Source organism: Equus asinus, chromosome 11 (assembly GCF_041296235.1).
Source record: "Equus asinus isolate D_3611 breed Donkey chromosome 11, EquAss-T2T_v2, whole genome shotgun sequence".
NCBI classification, from domain to species: Eukaryota; Metazoa; Chordata; class Mammalia; order Perissodactyla; family Equidae; genus Equus; species Equus asinus.
In genome coordinates this window covers 20974529-20994957 of record NC_091800.1, presented here as the reverse complement: position 1 = coordinate 20994957, position 20429 = coordinate 20974529, and the positions used below count along the sequence as shown (strand labels likewise).

Below are 20429 nucleotides of genomic sequence, written 5' to 3'. Positions count from 1 at the left end.
CTTGTGAGGAAGGAAGAATTCTGCAGTTGGTGGGAGTAACAGCAGATCTGGGACTAGGGGAGGCGAGTAAAACATCTAGATTGCTGAGTATTTGTACAATTGCATAACTTAGACCTTACTCATCTCATCTCAATCCTGCCCCTATTGAGTCCTGTTTCTATTTAAAATGTTGCTATTGTATACATCATGGAGTTTTTGCATTAATTTTTATTTTTGAAAGTATTGAATTAGAATATTATTTATCTTAATTACTAAAATTTTTGGCATTCCCTTAATTTTTGTGCCCAAGGTGAGTGTGTCACTGACATCACCCTCATCTTGGCCCAGAGTAAGAGGTACCTAGGTTAGTTACTAACTAGAGCAAGTTAAACAAGGATGTATTAAAACCAAGCTTTCTAATAACCACCTCTCCAATTACATTTTCATAAGTACCATGACTCAAAGGATCATCTTAACATCCTACCAGTAAGGTTTCAGAACTAGCGAATTCAATCAGCACAGGACAGAGTTGATAGTAACATCTTTCATACCTCTGCAGTTACAAATATTTCACAGGCAATCAGGCAGGCACAAACCATAGTACCAGTCCGTCCTGGAAAAGAAAACAGTTCGTGAACCAATGTTCATGGTAATACTTGGTATAAAAATACTCTTAGAAATATCCTAAGAGTTCATTTTGGATTGATTTTCTTTCACTCTGAAAGTGCTTGTTCAAAATATTTCAATTCAGAAATAGCCAAAGCTGTTTCACTGCTCAGAGGTTCCACCTGGAATTCTGCCCTAACTCTGTGCATGAACGCACATGGGCACGCGTATGCCGTTCTTGAGTTACTGCTGCTGGGGGCTGCAGTAATAGGCAGAAGCAATCAGCTCTGCTCTAGGACTCCAAAGCTAAAGAGCTGCTTACCAATTAAGACCTAATTACATACCCTGTTTTTCTAACTAAAAGTACCTATAAAAGATAAAACATGGTCAGAACCCAAAACACTATCGAGTATTTGAATACCCTTTACTCCTTACATTTTCATTAGAGTTTTTAAGTGTGTTACAAAACATATATGAAAGCAAAAAGAGTAGTATAATGAACCCCCATATACCTGTTTCCCAGATTCTATAATTATCATGTTATATTGCTGTACTTGTTTAATTTCTCTTCCTTCTTCCTTCCTTTCTTCCCTCTCTCCCTCTTTCTCTCTCTTTCCTCTATAGCATTGTAAAGCAAACCCTTGATTTCATGTCATTTCATTCTCGAAGTCTCTTATGTTTTATTCCAATTGATATTTTTGTCCTGCCATACAAAATCTGAGTTTAAAAAACATGTTACTTTTATTTTTACGATGATCTGTAGCTTTTGTCTTAGCCAGTATATGCTGAACTTATTTTATGTAATTCCAAACTTACTCTTCTAACTTGAGATGCACTCTATTTTCTAGTCCTTTTTTGTTTGTTTGTTTAATGGACTACTAAACTTATTTTGCAACCCATAGTTTGAAAAACACTATTCTAAGCCAAGTGCTTCCAAAGAGGACTTTGTACCACCGTCTGCTATTACAAATAAAAGCTTCTTGCTAAAGGAAGCTACTGACCATTAACAACCTGGCTCTCAGTTGTATAGACTGTTAACATTTCAATTTTCAAGGACATTTCTGGTCTCTATAACTCTGATATTTTCCCATTTGAAGAAAACTTTTGCAGATTCATGTCCTTGTGACTGTAGACAAGTACAAGCACAGACAAAGTAGATGCTCTCTCATCCAGTCAAGTCGTGTACAGCGGGGAATCGTAAAAATGATACATACTTGCCTCCAATATTTTATTTTAACTTAAAACATAAATGTACATTCATTCACTAAACTTCTGATATTGGACCAAGGTTTTAACATTTTGAGTGCCCCCAACTGGAGTTTTTTCTTGGAAAGGCCAGACTCATGGTATAAACCATTGCCTCATCCATATTTCTAGCTTCAGATTCTTCCGAGCAATCTAAGTGCAGGATCCTTCTAGATTTTACTACTGGAATTTTTCTCCCAATGTTTTACATTAGTCGTACTTGCATTTAATTCAGCTGCAATTTTGGTTGTAGGCAGTCAGCTTCATTGAATCTTCTTGAAACATTCAACTTAGGTTTCATAAAATTGTAACTCTTTCTGTTCACTCTGACATTTTACAGATCTACATAATATTTGATTATTTGACATAAGTATAATAACAAGTAGAACTGGCAGACACTGGTGGAAGCAGAAACACATAGGCATACTAAAAAGAAGCATACTAGCTACAAGTTTTCAACATGCCAATGGACACCAATAGGTGTGTTTATGGAGGGGATGGAGAACATGAAATAATCCACCAAGTTGGTCAGATGGAAGTCGTAAGAGAGCTTTTGTTATCCTGAAGTCGGCAAAAGCATCTTGCACCTCTAAATATAATACAATTTTTGGCTTTCATAATGATAACAACTAACATTTGGGTAATGCTTTACAGATCTCATATAATCTTTACAACACCTCAGTGAGGTAAACAACCTGGCATAAAGAAACTGAGAAACTGAGGTTCTGTAAGTTTAAGAAACTTTCACATAGTCAAATAGCTAGATACCTTAATGCCAGCTTATATGACCTTTTGCAACAATCCTTAAACTTTATTCTTTCTCAAGTGGTGTCCATCACCCTTCCTCACAATGCAGATCTTATATTTCAAGTTCTTGAATCTATAACCAGAGCACTGAGGTGATTTTCCAGACACCAAGAGTGGTAGCTCTATGTATTATGTATATATGTATGTATGTATGTACGTGTGTGTGTGTGTGTGTATCCCTTAGAGTTGTTTAAAGCATTTAACATGTAACTGAAGCAATTTCTCATTCAAGATTTTCAGACCAAAATAGCCTTTTGTCAGTTTGACTGCCTTGCTTGATACAATGAATGTCTCAAATGAAAATGTACTTTGTAGCATCCATTAAAAAAGACTTTGAAAGAGCTAGAGACGCTTAAACATTCACTCCTATTATTTAAATAAAAATATGTTCATCGTATATCTACTAGAAAAAGACTCAGGAAAGATAAGTCTGCTGCTAAAAACTGATAGCATACCAGTTGAAGGATAACAATAATGGCCAATATTATCAAGCCATTGATACTTCTTTCAGATAGATAATTTTCACATTTCATTTAATCTCTAAAATAGGACCATGAGGTTGGAACTGTCATCATCCACATTATACTTATTAGAAAACTAAAGCATGGAGAATTTAAGTAATTTACTCAATGCCGCAAAATTCTTTAACGGCATAGTTGGGATTTAAACCTAGATCTTTCATTTCAAAGCCTGTGCTTTTAATCATTATGTTTTGATAACTGCAACTTTTCAATTTCTTTTCTTTTTTTTTAGTCTCTCAACCGGGAAAAAAAATCCAATTGAAAAGGATAGACTAAACATTGGTAAAAGACATGTATAAAAGATAGCTGATGAAGCTGTGAGAGAGTTCTCAGTTAATCTAGTCCTTGGGCCCAGTGGAATTATTTTCCAGAAAACTTAGAATTCCTGACTGGACAAACTTGCAAAAGAGATTCCTCAGCATCCCTGGATATTCCTTATGGTGGAGAGCAGGAGAGGTGTGGATAGCCTAGAGCTGATTCATTTCCTGCTTTGCAAATCAGGAGGTAGTGCATTTCCCAAATTGTAAGCCAGTAACCTTGGTGTTAATTTAGGGAGAAATTTTAACACAAATATACTTAAATGGATTTGTTGCATACACATAAAGAAAAGCTATGATCACTCAAGCCCAATGTGAATTTTCCAAGTTCTGGTGGATTTATTTCACTGATACTCTCTTGATACTCTTTATACCCACTTTTCCCTACACATCTGTACGCTCACAGTACTCCTTGTGTGACGTCTCTGCTCAAATGTCTTTGTATTGGTAAGACCTTCCTTGACCATCTACATATCAGTTAGCAACCTCTCTCCCATTACATATTCTCCTTATTTTTATTTTTTCAATTGCACGTGTCACCATCTAATACATATATTTTCTCTGTAAACAATAGACTGTGGTCTCCATGGGAGATGTGCATGTATCTGCTTTGTACACTGTCACATAAATGCATCTAGACAGGATCTGCTGTTCAAGGCATGAATGAATATATTTGCTCTTTCAATTTATCCTGTCATCCAGTCCCATGGCCACTCATTTTTCTCATTTTGTTTTCACTTCCTCATCCACCTAGAAGTATGACGGACAATTTCACTGTTGGTTTTACCAATACTAAATAACAGTGCCAGTAACATTGCCATTCTTGCTTCTGGTCCTTTTGCTGTGCCCATTCTGTAAAAACCTAATACTGGGTCCATTTGGGCACCCACTTCCTCCATTCCTACACCAGAAATGTAGAGACAACAGAGATGCAGAAACACCAGAGATACAGAGAACCGCTGGAGAAAAATCACGCAACTTTTCACGTTGGTAATAATGTCAATTAATGGTCTGACACTTAAGCTAGACCCTCACTGCAGCCAAAACACTTCTCAATGGTGCTAGTCAGTTCTTTTTCTTGGTTCCCTTAGAATTTGGTTGAAATTTTCCCTACATTCCTTAGGTCGCCAACCCAATTGCCTTCCCACTGACTCTGAGTTTGTGTCTTCATTTCTTTCTTCCCAGAGGCAGGATCTCCGATAACGTGTTGCCTCCCTGAATCCCCCTTACAAGCTTCCTGTAACTACATCTATTCCTGTGACTACACCTCTTCCCTTGAATCTCACTTGTGACGAGTTTCTCCTCTTAATTCAGCCAAATCCTCCACTTGGGCTCTGGATCCCATCCCCTTCTCTCAACTCAGGGTTTTGACTTTATCAGGCCCTACTCTTCTGTGTCTTCAACCACTCCCTCTCTTTGACTCCTTTCCCTTGGCAAATAAACATATTCAGCTCCCCTTACCCTATCTTATAAACAACACTCACTATCAGCCCCAAATGCTCAGACAACTAACTTCTCTCTGTCCTTTTACAGACAAGCACCTTGACTCTCTAGTCTACACTTGCTATGGTCACTTCCTCCTCATTAACGATTCTGGTGCTGGCTGTCTTTAGACTCTATTTTAATAATTATAATAGCTACCATTTACTCACTGTTTACTATGTATCAGGCGCTCTACTACACAGTGTAATATGCATTACTTCATTTTAATTTCTTAACAATCCTTTAAGGTAAGTATTACAATTCCCATTTTACAGATGGGAAAACTGAGGTTTTGAATGGCTATCTAACTCACCTAAATGGTTAGCGATGGTCCTAGGTTTTAAATCTGGACAGTTCAATGCTAATTATCCCACCATTACCAACTGCATAATAATATGCACACTTTGAGAAAGACTGTTCTACATCAATGTATCTATCTTAGTCTTGAGCTCCTTTATATCCCACTGATGTGACTGCCTTTTCCAGTCACCTGCAGGCTTGCTTGACTCCTCTGGTCTTTTCAGTATTTCTTCACTGCACCTGGATCACTGTTTTTGGAGTTTTATTTGCTGGACCCTTTTTTTTTTTTTTTTTTTGCTTCATCTGAGGTATTTTGTTATTTATCTGGCAAATCTGGCAAGGAGGTTTCTCTTACGTTTTCCCATAAAAGATAAAAGAATATTTATTCTAAGAAATCTAAAGAGTTTTCTTTACAAGGGTACTGAGAATATTAAATCTGGGTACTCTTTGCATTAAAGTTCAAGAAATCTAACAAAGATGATTGAAAGTTAAAAAGACTATTTCTAAATCAAGATGATAGTTTGAGCACCAATGATAGATTGAAAACTTCTACCTCTGTATCAAACATATGGAAATGATAAAGAAAAAAGATGGCTGAACTCAAAAATAAAAAGGCAAGGAAAACTCAGAGGATCAGAAATGGAGAGAGGAGTCAAGCTGGTAGGTAGGAGTTAAAGCCAAGAAACCTCAAAATAAACCATTATAGGAAAAACAAAAGGGTGAGAGGATCCACAGAATGCAGGAAAGTAGATAAAAAGAAGCATAGAAAAATTGTGGTAAATATAAAACATATAGCTGAATGTCATAAATAAGTCCAAATATGTCAGCAATTGCAATAAATACATGGAAAATGAAGATACTGAGATTGCATTTTTAATGATGCAGGTATATGCTCTTTAAAGAGACATATCTAAACCAAAATGACACAGAAAGGTTGAATGTAAAATGATGAAAAATTTATAACAGAAATAACCCACTGAGAAGATATAATAATCATGTATTTGCATGCACCTAACAACACACTATGAAATATAAAAAGCAAAAGTTGATAGAATTAAAAGAAGAAATCAACATACAAAATAGTTGATACAAAGAAATAGTAAAAAAGAAAAGAAATACTAAATAGAAAGATTTGAGTAATATAATTAATAAGATTGATTTAATGGATAGATAGATTTATAATAAATAGATAGATAATAAGATTGATTTAATGGATAGATAGATAGATAGATAGATAATGGATAGATAGGTAGAGGAAAACTGATACGAATGACAATTTAAAAAAAAGAGGCTGCTCTGATGTGCACCAGCTGAACACCAGCCCTCCAAACAATCCTAAAGGGAAATCGATGAAAGACATGTGAACACAGAATAGTCCTCTCTCAGAAAAAAGAAAAAAATGAAATTTGAAATGAATGTTTTCCTTCAAGCAGGGAATTAGCTTTAATTAAAAGAATAGTGAAGCCAATTGCTTGAAATTATAATATTTTAGGTTGAGCCATGTGAAACGGCCATTTTTATAAGTGAAAGATGGTCCAAAACTGACAGTTCCATGTGGTTCAACCTCTATATTCTTCATTTATCCATGGTATTGTAAATTGCTAACATATACAGAATATTTCAACCTGTGGATCTGGAGACAGAACTTGCCTACTCACTAATGGGCTTGAAACTAGTTTTCAAATAAGACTAAAACTTGATTCTACACAAATATATACGGCAGTTTTACAGAGTTATGTTTTCCCGGAATTCAATATAAAAAACCATTTTACGGCTCACCAAAAACATAATTCTTTGTCAAAAATTGTGAAATATGCTTGGATGATTATTAAAAGTCTAAAGTTGAATGAGAGAAAATCTAATTCAACTTAAATTGGTTGGATTTACTAACAGCTTTTTTTTTCATTGTACACCCACCAAAATCATCTTCTTTGTATCATTACACTATAAAAATTCCAGTAGATTTGGTTTTTGAAATAGCATCACTGTTGGTGCCCTTAACTTTAAAAGCCTCTCACAAAGTTTAAGAACAATCTTAAATAGAACACAAGTGCTCAGACAGTTTCTAAACACTGTATTTTGACAGATTATTTTAGCAAATCAAAAATGAAGAAACCAAATAGTCAATAACAACGGAAATTTCTTAGTTTTTATTCCTATTTTCTTCCCTTCTTTACTCTCTGCCTTCCTCCCCTACTCCCCCCTTTCCTTCCCTTTCTTCAGTCTTGAAGCTAATATTAAAAAGTGTTAACAATTATTAACACTGATTAATAGCAGTATGTCTTGGTCTTGTACCTTAATATGTTTTTCACATTTCTCTACAAAAAGAGAAATAAAAAGAAAAATGTTTTTACCTTTTCCACCTTTACAGTGAATCACCACAATGTTTCTTTTATCCTCAGCCATCCACTCAATGACTTCCTTCGAAAGAGTCAGCATCTCTCTGATTTCAAATGTAAAATTTTTAGTTGAATTAAAGTACTTCAAAAAAATTGAGCTCAATTCATTTAGCCCTCTTCTGACAGCCAACTTGGCAAGAAACTTACTTTAGAGTGGGCACATTGTGATCATCAATCATGATTCGATGGACCCTGTGGTGGAAACGCTTAGGATTGTAAGATCTTTCACCTAAAATAGATGATGCATGGGTCATACCTCTATATCTAATAAACAAAGTAAATGATCAAGTTATGAATAAGTTATGCTTTTCTGTTAGAAATTCCTTATTCACCTTTAAAAGGAGCTTTCTGACTGGCTCCTCCTGCTCTAAAAGAAACTTAAGGGTCTCAAAAATATAAGGACAGTAGTGGTTTGTCCATCTTGAGTAACCTAAGTTCAACCTATTTTGGTTTGCTTAATAGGACTTGCTTTTAATTTTCTAGCAGGCTACTCATTACATTATTATAGGGTAGTTAAGCACCACAGAGCAGAAGCAAATGTGGTCGACCAAAATGTTTGCCTCCTGAAAATGATAATTTAATGTACAGAAAGAGGAGAAAATCAAGAAAGACAAAGTAGTAAGCTGAGATATAATATGTTTTCTACACCGTTTTCTTTTTTTTCTGTGTAGGGCCCTGCTCTCCTCACACCCCACTCCTAGTGGGTTAGAGAATGAGTTTGTTGAATTATCTGTCTTCAAAACAGGAGCTGGCAGGAAAAACAGAAATATTTTCTTCACCTAAAACCACTAGAGCATACAGACTCCTAAAATGGCTCCGCCTCTACCCCAGCCTCCTGTCTCGCTCACGGGGCACTTCGTGCTGTTGAGCTATCTTTTCCCACCAAATAGGGCCAAGAGCAAGATGGAGATTTTTTAACTCACTTCCCACCACTACCAAATACTTATGACTAAATGAAATGTAAAAACTGAATCGTCTTCTTACGTGCAGTGATTTGTTTTCTATCTATAGTAGGAAAATATCTAGTTAAGTACGTACTGCATAGATTGTAGACTTGGTAGTGGTTTCGATGCTTGGTGTCCAGGAACCGCACAACTTCCTAAAATCGATGGACACATATATTACATATATCCACATGGCACCAACATAAGCCACTTCCTAGGAGTAGCCTGAAATGGTTATTACCTTTTATTCACTTGTCCCTCACTTAGCACCTTTTAGGGGAGATTCAGGGACTATAAGAGTATGTGCATTCCAAATCACATCTAACCCACTGATAGTTTTCAAATAGCCCACAAGGTTGTGCTTGACTACCCTGATTAACCTCTACTATAAATACACATTGTTTAAAGATACCAGACAAGGAAATTAGCTGGTTGACTAGTTTTAAGTGAATTTACTCCTACTCATTAATTCGCAGTACTATATGATTCTTATCTAGATCTAATTCTACATAGATATGTATTTTAGATAATGATCTGGATTTTACCATCTACCTAAGCATTACTTAAATAAATAAATGCAAAAAATGTATGTATGATTGTGTGTATGTGTGTGCATGACAGAAAAAGATAAACACATTATGTCAAATTTTAGATAAATGGTAACAATATGGAGAATTTCTTGGCTCATCTGTGTTTTCCTATTTTCTAAAATGAATATGTATGTGTGTATGTGTATATATGTGTATGTTATACACACATATATGTATATATGTATAACTAAAAATAATAAATTGTGGTTATTATTTAAAATACAGTTAATATCACCATACTAATACAACAATATTTCCAGCAAACTTATCCAACTGCAACACACACATGTGCATGTATCTCTGCCAAAAACAAAAGTGACTGTAAAAAATGTCAAAAATTGATTAGTACAGTACCCTTATAGCAATGTTTACTGGCTTAATATTGAGAAAAAGAAAAATTAAGGTATCAAAATGATCAATTTGTTAAATTGGTTATCCCTGTCAGGAGGAAATAATAAATCAAAAAGAGAAACACTCTGAGTCTGCATAGCACTGTGGTAGGGGGGATAAATAGTCTTACACGTGTCAAAAATGTGTGGGATCCCTACACCAAGATAAAATCCAGATGGACTGAGGTATCAAATATACAAAGCCACAAATATCTCTAAGAAATGTAAATGAACATCAATCAATTCTTTGGATGAGGAAGAACTAGGGATTATCAATGGAAGATCAACAGATTTAGGTTTGACTTCACAAAAATTTGAAATTTCTGTTTAAAAAAAGCCACAGTACAACAAACAAATGACAGGAGATTCTTCAGTAAAATTGAGAGAATAAGGACTATGCCTAGTGTAATCTATAAACTAGTTATAGTAGTACAAACTAATAACACAGTAACAACAATTTAAAGATTACTCTCTCACCCTATAGATAAATAGGCCATAAATAAAAGTGGCAATTCACAAAAGAGAAAATCCAACTGGCTAACAACCTGCAAAGATAAATATTTAGCCTCACCAATAAAGATGCCAAAACAGTAATGAAATGCCATTTTCACCCATAAAATTAGCCTTTCCTTTTTAATGAGAAGACCCAATGCTGGCAAATATGGCATGAAAATTCCTTGCAGGCCAGTTAATAAGTACATTTCAAGAAAAGAAAATTGAAGGTTAATATCTCATTAGTATATACAAAAATTTCTAAATAAAATATTAGCAAATAGAATCTAATGATATATTAAAAAGGATAATACATTAAGACCAAAGGGGGTTTATTCCAGGAATAGAAAATATTGTTTTAATATTCGAAAATCTCAATGGAATAAGAGAAAAACATTTTGATTATCTCAGTAGATGCAGAAAAAGTATATGATATATTCAGCACCGATCGATGATGAAAAACTCTTAGCAAACTATAAATAAAATGGAAGTTTCTTAATCTGGTAAAGGATAGCTACAAAAAGCCTCTAGAAAATATCATTCTAATATTGAAATAGCTAATTCTTTCAACCTAAATTTGGGAACAAGGCAAGGCTGTCTAGTCTTACCACTTCTATTCAACATTACATTGGAGGTCCTAGACAGCTGAATAAAGAAAGAAAAAGAAATGAAAAGTACAAAAAGTGGGATTAAAGTAGTAAATTACATGATTATGTATGTAAAATATCCCAAAGAATATACAAATTAATTATTAAAATAAATGCATGAATTTATGAAGGGTGCTGGAAATACATACAAAAATCAGTTATATTCCCAGCAAATAATTAGAAAATGAAAATTTAAAAATACCATTTAAAATAGCATCAAAATCCATCAAATAGGGATAAAGCTAACAAAAGATGTGCAAAGCCTGTACAGTGAAAATACTGCTAAAAGAAATTAAAGAAGACCTAAATAAATTCAGAGATATATTATGTTTATGGGTTGCAAGACTCAATATTTTTAGATGTTGATTCTCCCCAAGTCAAGCTATGTAGTCAATGTCATCCAAGTTAAAATACCAGCAGGGTATGTGTGTGTGTGTATGTGTAAATTAACAAGCTGATTCTAAAATTTATATAGAAATTCAAAGGACCTAGGAAAGTCAAGATAGTTTTAAAGAAGTACAGGTTTCCTGGGTTGGTGAGCAGGTGGAAATGCTCACCGGAGAAAAGTGAGAGAAAAGGGAGCCTGGAGAGGGTTTAGAAGCTTTGTGCCCCTTCCCCCATGCATTGCCCTATGCATCTCTTCTATCTGGCTGTTCCTGAGTTGTGTCCTTTTCTAATAAAGTGGTAATCTAATCACCAAGTAAATAAACATCAAATGAAGATGCTGTGGAAGCTGAGGAGCATGAGGTAAAAAGACTCAAGTTTGACAAAGAAGGAGAAGTCAGAGAGATGGCCAAACAACTTCAAGTGAAATTTCTTCAGTTATGATAGAAGAAACAAAATCATCTTCATCTAAGAATAAAGACAAACAAAGTAGTTGTATCAGGCAGCACTGTACAGAGCAGGATGAAGAGGCAGAAGAGAGTCTTTAATGACATCAACAGAAATGATCCCAGAAAGGAAAAAAGTCAAGAAAAAGAATCTGATGCCTTAACTAACTGTGAATGAAGAGACTTCTGAGAAAAATAACCAAATGGAGGAATCTCATTGGTCTCAAGCTGAGAAAGATTTACATTCTGAAGGTAGTGCAAATATAAGGCCCTGTAAGTAGCGACTGTGACTGCCATGAAACAGAAGAATTAGTAGGATCCAATACCAGTAGACATGGAGAGATTCTCTCAGAATCATCCATGGAAAACGATGATGATGCCAGAGAAGTCACTGATGACAAGACTATTGGAAACATTTAGATGCAGTATTTTACATACAGTTCTAGTTTTATACTGTATCAAATTCCTATGTAATAAAGTGGAGGTTTAGTTTTACAAGAGAAGTAGGTTGTAAAATAAAGTACTTTATGGGATACATCCTGAGAGAGTTGTTCATATAGGAACAGTGAATTATCAGCTCCTCTGGGTCCTGCTTATTATTGACAATTTTTGGTGGGCAGAGTCTGGTTAATCAGTGGTTTGTGTATAGATTTTTTTAAATTTAGAATTAAAGTTTTTAAATGGGAAGGTAATAATTACAATTTTTAAACTTTGAGGACAGTATCACATTTAGTTTATACATACGCAAGAAAGCTTTTTGTCTTGTCTTTTTCTGACAGCTCTAGAAGTTTTCCTATTTTGGTCATAGTTTCCACATTTTACCATGTGAATTATAGGGTTTTGTGGTAGTTATATATTATTTATATTTATAAATATACATTACATATAATTCATCTCTTACAGAAACAGAAAAATATAAAATTTGCCTCCTTAGAATAATATTGTACATTTACATGTAATCTAGTATACAGGGTATATTATATCACACATATAATAACATATTATATAATATAACGTGGGATATAATACATATTATAATAAAATAATAAATAACATATATTATGTTATGTAATATGATTAAGTACAATTATATTTATATAATATATACCATATAATATATTATATATAAAATATATAATTTTAAATACAAATATACGTATATTATTCTAAGGGAGGCCATGTTATATTTTTATCCTTCTATAAGAGATGAATTTATATTATTATATAAATTATATATATTTATAAATGGAATAATATATATGTATATATAATATGCATTAAATTTTTTACCTGAACGAGTATATTTTTAGGAGAATACTGCCACCTACGTGTTATAAGTTATATTAAATTTATAACTCCATAGTCTGTTTACTGAGAAAAATGAGCATTTGTTAGATAAATACCCTTACCTTAATGGGATTCCTATAGAAAGAGTGTTTTCCAGAAGATGGGAATGACATGGCAATAATACGCCCTGGAAGTCAAAATAGTCACTATTACAGATGTTATTATACATGTGAAACAATAAATGAGAACTTAATTTACATATAATCAGACTCTTTTTTCATAAAAAAGAAATTTCAGGATTGAGAATGACAAAAAAGCTAACTAACCCTCAGAATAATCAACATAACATATTAAAATATCCAATATAATGACCACTAAACTCACACAGTGCTCCCAAGACTCAACTGCTTCCAGCCAAATGCAACAGATTTGTGTTGATCTCAGTCTGGAGCTGCCCCCATGGTGAGAATTTCTTATCTGAACACTAAAGAAAAACGAGAGATCTGGGATCCAGCAATTGTGGGAACTCCCAGGGTGCTCCAGTGCTCCTGACTCAGAAACCTGAGACCTACAAAGGGTTCCAGCAAGAGAACAGGTCTCTCTGAGATCCTTGAGACCCAGGATAACTAGTAGAACTCAACAAATTCTAAACCAAACAAATGGAGTCAGCTGAAAATTCCTTCAACTCCCTGTACTGTAACCAAGTAACCCTGATTTGGGATGACAATGGAGATTTTCCATTGTCAGGGTTAAACTACAAATATGTCACACTACCATAGTGGTAGATGTCTTCACAGATAAAGAATGCTTTAGACAAGGTAAGAACCAAAATAAACATATAATTACCCACACACAAGAAAAATGTGAAGTTAATGTAAGTAAATCAATAGTTAAACTTCACAAACCAGTAATGTAAGTGAGGTCTAAGTCAAATCCATCCTTCCTGTATCGCCGTTTGTTTCCTGAAACCTGAGAGTTTAAAACAATCATTAATTTGTAAAATATAAATCAACATAAAAATAAAGAAGATTATATACATATCTATAACACTCGCCAGTATTTCCCGAAACACAAACATTTTTCTGAATCACAAACATGTTTTGCCCACTTACCATCCTTCTGGTCAGTATTTCAAGATGTCTTTTTTGGTAAGCCAGATGAAAAACTCTCATCAGAATGATAAGTCGTAGAGGTCGAAATATAATTGCCAATCTAACAATAAATTTTAAAGATCCATTTTTACTACAGAAATAGAGGATTTTGTCAATATGGACTAAGTCTTGAGCAGTGATTCTTAACCAGGGGCAATTTTGTACACCCCACCTATCCCCAAGCCTCTCACCCACTTACCCAAGGGATATTTGGCAATGTCTGGAGGCATTTTTGGTTGTTGTAACTGTGTGTTGAGGGGGTGCTACTTGCATCCAGTGGATAGAGGACAGAAAAGCTGCTAAACACCAATGAACAGGACAGCTTCCATAACAAAGAATTATCTGGTCCAAAATATCAATAGTGCTGAGATTGAGAAACTCTGGTCTAGAGAGATAGCTATATGATGGATGCTTAGAATTTGTGGATTTAACTTTTGTAGCTTAAGATGAGCATTTTTCAATCTTTTCCCCATCAAACAAACTGAGGGTTCTTGTTCACCTGTGTTACTCCCATCAGTAACAGAGGTTCACTACGCTACTAACACACATCAGGCAGGCAGTAGATTGAGATACTTCCCAAGTGTGCTAGCTACTGTCTCTCCTGCCATCAGAAAAAAACACAATGGCAGAGAACTGATGGTTTGGACTAGTGCTTCTCTAACTTGAGTGCACACACTGATTCAGTAGGTCACTGGGGCCTGCGGTGCTTTCCTTCTTGCATTTCTAGCTCTTAGATGATGCTGAGGTTGTAGGTCAGAGGACCATACTGGCTCCAGCTATTTTCAAACAACTCCAAAAGCCTATCGCATAACATCAAGTTTCACTAGCACCTGAATTGAAGTCCTGGGAAGCTGGAGTGCAGAAAGAAGCAAGCTATTAGACTAATAAATAAGCCTAATGAGCCACCCAACATCTACATCCCAGTACGCATTTGTTCTTCTTTTCCTCATCGCCAAAGTAGAAAGAAGAAAAGCCATCAGTTCTTCATACACATTTTAGTTTCCTGATCCCCAACAGTTCTGATTTTGCCTCAGCTTTCTTCATTCCAATGATACTGCAAAATTCCACCTCTGTGTTGCTATCCACGTCACCTGGTTTTCTGTTCCATTTGCTTTTTGAGAGAATTATCATTGGAGTCACTCAAGTTTTGCATATGCTCAAACCAATACTCTCTTTGTTATAGGAAAAACCCAGGAATTTCATGTGTAAGGAATTTGTGATTGAAGCTTAAACGGGAATTTAGTGGGAATTTCAAAGTATAGCGAAGTTAAAGTTAGTACAAGAGGCAAAGTCCCCAGTTTCTTCTTTGAGTGCTCCATCTTCTTCATTCGACCAAAGGTACGTAGTGCGTACACCCTTCATGGATTCCTAAATACCACCAGCCTTTAGTTTCTAAGTATGTGGAAATTTATCTAAACATTTCATTTTCAAGCAGCTTATCTGGCATAGAATCATCACATTCAGAGTTAAAAGATTATACAAAATGAAATCCATAGAAAATGCAAAAAAAAAAAAAGACAGTTTAAGAAACGTGAATCATGTCTCTTACCTGGGGATATCATTAAAATAACTGAAGTCATAAAAAATGTAAATTATATCAATCAGTAGAGTCAGCAGAAGAATGACAGCATCTAAGGAGTTAAGTAAATCAGAGAAATATCGTTGCATCCTATAATGTAAAACAAAAAATACAAGTTTATGCTCCCCCAAAGAAGAGACAGGGAAATTTTAAAAGCAAGAATTATTTGACTCATCTCCATTAACAATTCTATTTTAATGAATTATCTAAAATGCATTTACTAGACTAGACAGAGAAAATTATTCATATTCATTATTTTATACATATATATGACAAAAGCATAAATATTGCAGTTTAAGTTCAGTTAAGAGATATAACCAAACCATCAAACAAGAGGCAAGCAATGCCTTCACATAGGTGGGAGAGAAAGGTGGGATGTTGGAGAGTACTGTTGGGCAGTGGAAGCTGAACATGTCACAGCCTTAGAGCAACCGCGGCTGTGAGGAGGGCAGAAGAGGAGCTTGTGAGAGGCAGACAGGTCCACTATTTTGGCCTGCGAACTCATCATCTGCCTTTGTACCTAGAGTGGAATCCCAATGGGCTGGTATGGCCTCCCCTGCAAAAGCTGAACTTGCACCCACTGCACCTTCCTCCCCCCAACGCTGGCTCCTTCAGCTGTGGGCACTGGTGATCCGCGGGAAGGTTCTAGGGTAGCTTCCACTTCTAGGGTAGCCACTTTCAGGCTCTGAGTAACCCGGGAGTGGGCAACTGTCCTTAGCTCAAAGGCATGAGGGTAGAGTTCAGGAGGAGAGGAATCAAGCTGCCTTCTGAAAGGCTCTGGATGAAGTGAGGCCAGGGAACTTAGTCTCTGACTTCCACAGCAGTCCAGCTCTAAGGCTTGGCTTACTCCATCCACCTTCTCAGAAAGTCAGCAGCGGAGAAAATCAACTGCTGCCTCACTACTAAGCCTCGCTGACAGGATGAGCATGCCTCAGATCTCCTGTGTACCTTAACAAAAGTTTTTATTTTAACTGAGGTAGGGGATTGTTCATGATCTATTTTCTAGTATTTAATATGCTATCAGATTTTATTTAGATTCAATTCTTAATGAAAGTATTAATATTTATACTTCACATACATGTTCCTCTTAATAATGTGCATGTAGACACATCAGCTGCCTTGTCCCATTTTGCAAACCCATTAAGCTTTACCTGTTGAAGGAACCATCTAGAATACATTATTGGAGACTAGAGTGACAGTTACAACAAAAATATTAAAGCCCAATCTAGTAGAAATTGGGATTTGGATAGTTGTTTCTCTGGTGGACCGTGCCTTCGAGGAGAATTATTTTGATAAAGAGGGACAAATTTGGTTGTGTTGACCTGGTAATTACTTTGGGATGCTTCTCATAGCACTACAAAATAGCTTTATATGTTTTTAAAAAATTAATCAAACTTACCCTTCTACACATACTCGAAGAAGAACATCCATTAAAAAAAATAAAGCAATAGCTAAAGAAATTGAACGATATTCCAAAGGAATATACACTTTGCTATCAGAGATGAATTGATCTGCGATGATAAGAGACATGTCCACAAAGACGAGCAAGATTCCAAATATTCTAAAACAAACAAACAAATAAATAAACAGAATAAAGATGAATTGGTTTTCACCTCTATAGTTAGACTACATTTAGCCCAGGGATCTGATACTAAAATGTCATTATTTAGGATTAAACTGTCAGTGGCAGGGAGAACTGTGTTGTCTTAGAATTTCAACAAAATTACTCAGTTTTCACCCAATAGAAGCATTTAGGAAAATAAAATTCCCACAAAACCACTTCATGTTATCATGCTCCTTTATAATAGACACATCAGACTAACCCTCCAACATAGAACTGTCAAACTGAATTAAAATTACTTATCTCTGCTTGTAAACTCTTCTTAAAATTCAAGAACTTTACAAGAGGTCTCTACGAATTTCTCATAGTAAATAAAACCTCATTAGTCTTGATAATTATTAAGAATTTAGTGATAAAAACCAAGTGAAAGCATGACTAACATAAGCCCTAAAAAGACCACTTTGACCAGTAAGATCTTTTCATCAGTGAGATTTTCAGCAAGTATATGATTACACATTAATGGATGTTTCTAGCATATGCTGGGCACATGAGAAGGACTTCGATTCCAAAAATATATACATGATTGAACTCTAAAGTAACTCCGAAGCCTTTCTCTTACGTATTCTAAACACATTATCCATAAATTGATTACACTATTTGTAGAATCTATGAAGATGAATTAATTAGTCTTCAAAGTACTTTTTTCCAATTGCAACACAAATTAAAATATTATAAATTTAAAAGGAGGCAAGTATATTGTGTGAAGCTGTATGATAGTATGAAATCTTGCCATCATGTGGAGAAGAAGCCTAAATAGAATGCTTTCAGAATTAAGGAGTAATTCGAGACAAATAAGGTATTTAATAAAACACTTTACTTGTAATTGTAGAATTTTAAAGTGCATGCATCATTATTTTTACTTTTCCAGGTAGGAAAAAACATACTAATATGTTACCATTAGACTTAGGGGAATGCCGTTTCTTTGCAATTCTTAATGTTCAGGTTAAACTAACCTTCCAAGATAAATTAGATTACATTATATGGGACACGGGGGCTATTTAGTAACATACTGACAGTGGAAATGCTTTTTTTCTCCTCCTAGATCCTTTCTCATTAAAACAAAATTCACATTAAATGGATACATATTTAATTACCTCTTTTTTTAGGGTCTCACATACCTGATTATGAAAGATGATACAATTAAGCGTATAACTTTCTTAATCTCTTGGCTGCAAAAAGAAGTAAAAATAAAATTCAAGAGTTTTCAAGTTTATCACAGATTTCTTCTAACATATAATATGAATTTAACCAATAAACAAAGGCCTTTATAAATATAATTTTAAAAGAAAATTCTTCAGAAGTTGCATAACAAGGTGCTTTTTACTAATAACTAAAATTTTCACATTTCTGCTTCATGATTTTTTTTTTACTTTCATATGTGGAATATGAATAAAACACCAAACTTTAGATGTCTAGTAACATTTCCTTTGCCTATAAAGCCCCAACCCCACCTTTATGGTAATATTAAGCTTGGCGTCATCAACTAAAGCAACATAGCATGGAGATAGAGGGAGTGATAGGAGAGACCTGTGTTCCAGTTCTCCCATTCATGAGCTGTGGGATCCTGGGCAAGTCATCAAACCTTGGCCAGACCTATTTCCACAGCAATCAAAGAAGGGACTTCAGGCATGGGTAGGGAGCACCCATCTTGTCCTGTAATATTCATCTCTTGAAACAAGACATCCCATGAATATGACAGTTAAACATTAATGAGAGTCACATTTGGAGTTGCAAGTGCTCTTTGCGGGTAATTTAATAAGGAATTTTAATAAGATGCATTTCAAAGGAGAAATAACATACAGACTGGGCTCCTTCCATTAATAGGAGGAGGAAGAGGAGCCTCTTTGATGAACTCCACAGTTATGCCTCATTTTATCCTATGGCTAAAGACAAGGTAGCCACTGGGGTGCAGTTTCATGCCCTGCTGAAGCTTCCAACACAGGACACAAATTCCACTCCAAGTGGGATCAAGCCCAAGGCAGTGCTCATAGCCTGTGCCCAAGACTGAAGAATGGAGATGATGGATGAAGAACAGAACTAGGGCACCACCAAAATTGGCCACGGATGAATACTCTTAGGCTAACCTGGGATACAAGAGCTCCCCACTCCCTCTAATCTCTCCCTCCTTTACCTGCACCCACAACCTCTGCCCAGGCTTAGTGAGTTGAGGCTGACAGGGATGGGAACTGATTGGCCAAAAGAGGTGAATTTCCCCCTGAGGTTACCATTCTCTTAATACAAGCCCTTTCTCAACCACACAGACTACTGGATCTCCAGATAGCAATGAAATGTTATAATAAATCTGAACTTGCCTGACAAAGTGAACACACAGAACCATGACTGACAGAATCATGGGGGCACAAAGGTATGACTTAGGATGGCTTCAGGGCCTCCTATCACTTTCAGTGCCTCACAAAACTACCCCAAGTAAATATGCAATTGAGATTTTTTAAAAACAGTGTGCTATGTAAATGGAACTTCAAACAATATGTTTAGAGTTTGCAGGGAAAGGACTGTGACTCATTGACTCTATATCCAGGAAAAGTACTGTTCATATTTAGGAGCAACAGACAGATACTCTCCAACATGAAGCAACTCAAAGCATAGCAGCCACATACCTTTCCTAAAAACAATTACTCCAAGTGCTCAAGCCAACTGAGCAATGAGTCAAAAGGAAGAATGCGGGAGTAAGAAAGATACCTTATAGAGACAAGGTTAAGAAATTAAATCATAACAATTCAGAACTGTCTAAATAATCATTGTTAATGGAGCACATGGAACAAATGATTCTAAAAACAAAGATAATCTAAGATTCTTGATAATACCATGGACTTAAATTTGCAGGTTTTCTCACACAACTTAGGATTTAAGGTTTGTAAGAAGATAGAAGTAAAAGCAAGTCTCATTTCTTCTCTTTCCCAGGTACAAGTCTAGTGTTAACCTGGATACTGACGGAGAAACAAGGGCACAATTATGTTCTCTAAAAATAAGTTTATAACTTTCATATCATTAAAAATTGACAAGAATAAAAACAATGAATTAATAGCAAAATACAGAAAAATTTAAAGATAAAATATGAAGAGAATGTTTAACACAGAAAACAAAGGAAGATGATAGCAAATAAAACCTAAAATACCAGAAATGATAACAAATACAAGCACGTTACTGTCATATTAAATACTGGCAAATACTCTCAGATAAGTTTAAAAACTAAATGCACAATATGCTATATACAAGAGACAA

The 20429-nt window shown here is 35.2% G+C and overlaps 1 protein-coding gene across 1 annotated transcript in view; it reads right to left on the bottom strand.

The window, feature by feature from the left end:
• LOC123288830 (phosphatidylinositol 3,4,5-trisphosphate 3-phosphatase TPTE2-like) overlaps positions 1 to 18349 on the bottom strand; it is a 35506-nt gene extending 17157 nt beyond the window's left edge. Inside the window, exons 1-10 of the mRNA XM_070520581.1 lie at positions 18305 to 18349; positions 16965 to 17126; positions 15536 to 15655; positions 13948 to 14047; positions 13741 to 13804; positions 12958 to 13022; positions 8695 to 8755; positions 7804 to 7885; positions 7612 to 7700; positions 531 to 592 (exon numbers count right to left, since the gene is read on the bottom strand). Of these exons, the coding sequence (XP_070376682.1) occupies positions 531 to 592; positions 7612 to 7700; positions 7804 to 7885; positions 8695 to 8755; positions 12958 to 13022; positions 13741 to 13804; positions 13948 to 14047; positions 15536 to 15655; positions 16965 to 17095 (774 nt within the window). The 5' untranslated portion in view covers positions 17096 to 17126; positions 18305 to 18349. The remainder of the gene's footprint in view (positions 1 to 530; positions 593 to 7611; positions 7701 to 7803; positions 7886 to 8694; positions 8756 to 12957; positions 13023 to 13740; positions 13805 to 13947; positions 14048 to 15535; positions 15656 to 16964; positions 17127 to 18304) is intronic.
• Between the last annotated feature and the right edge of the window lie 2080 nt (positions 18350 to 20429).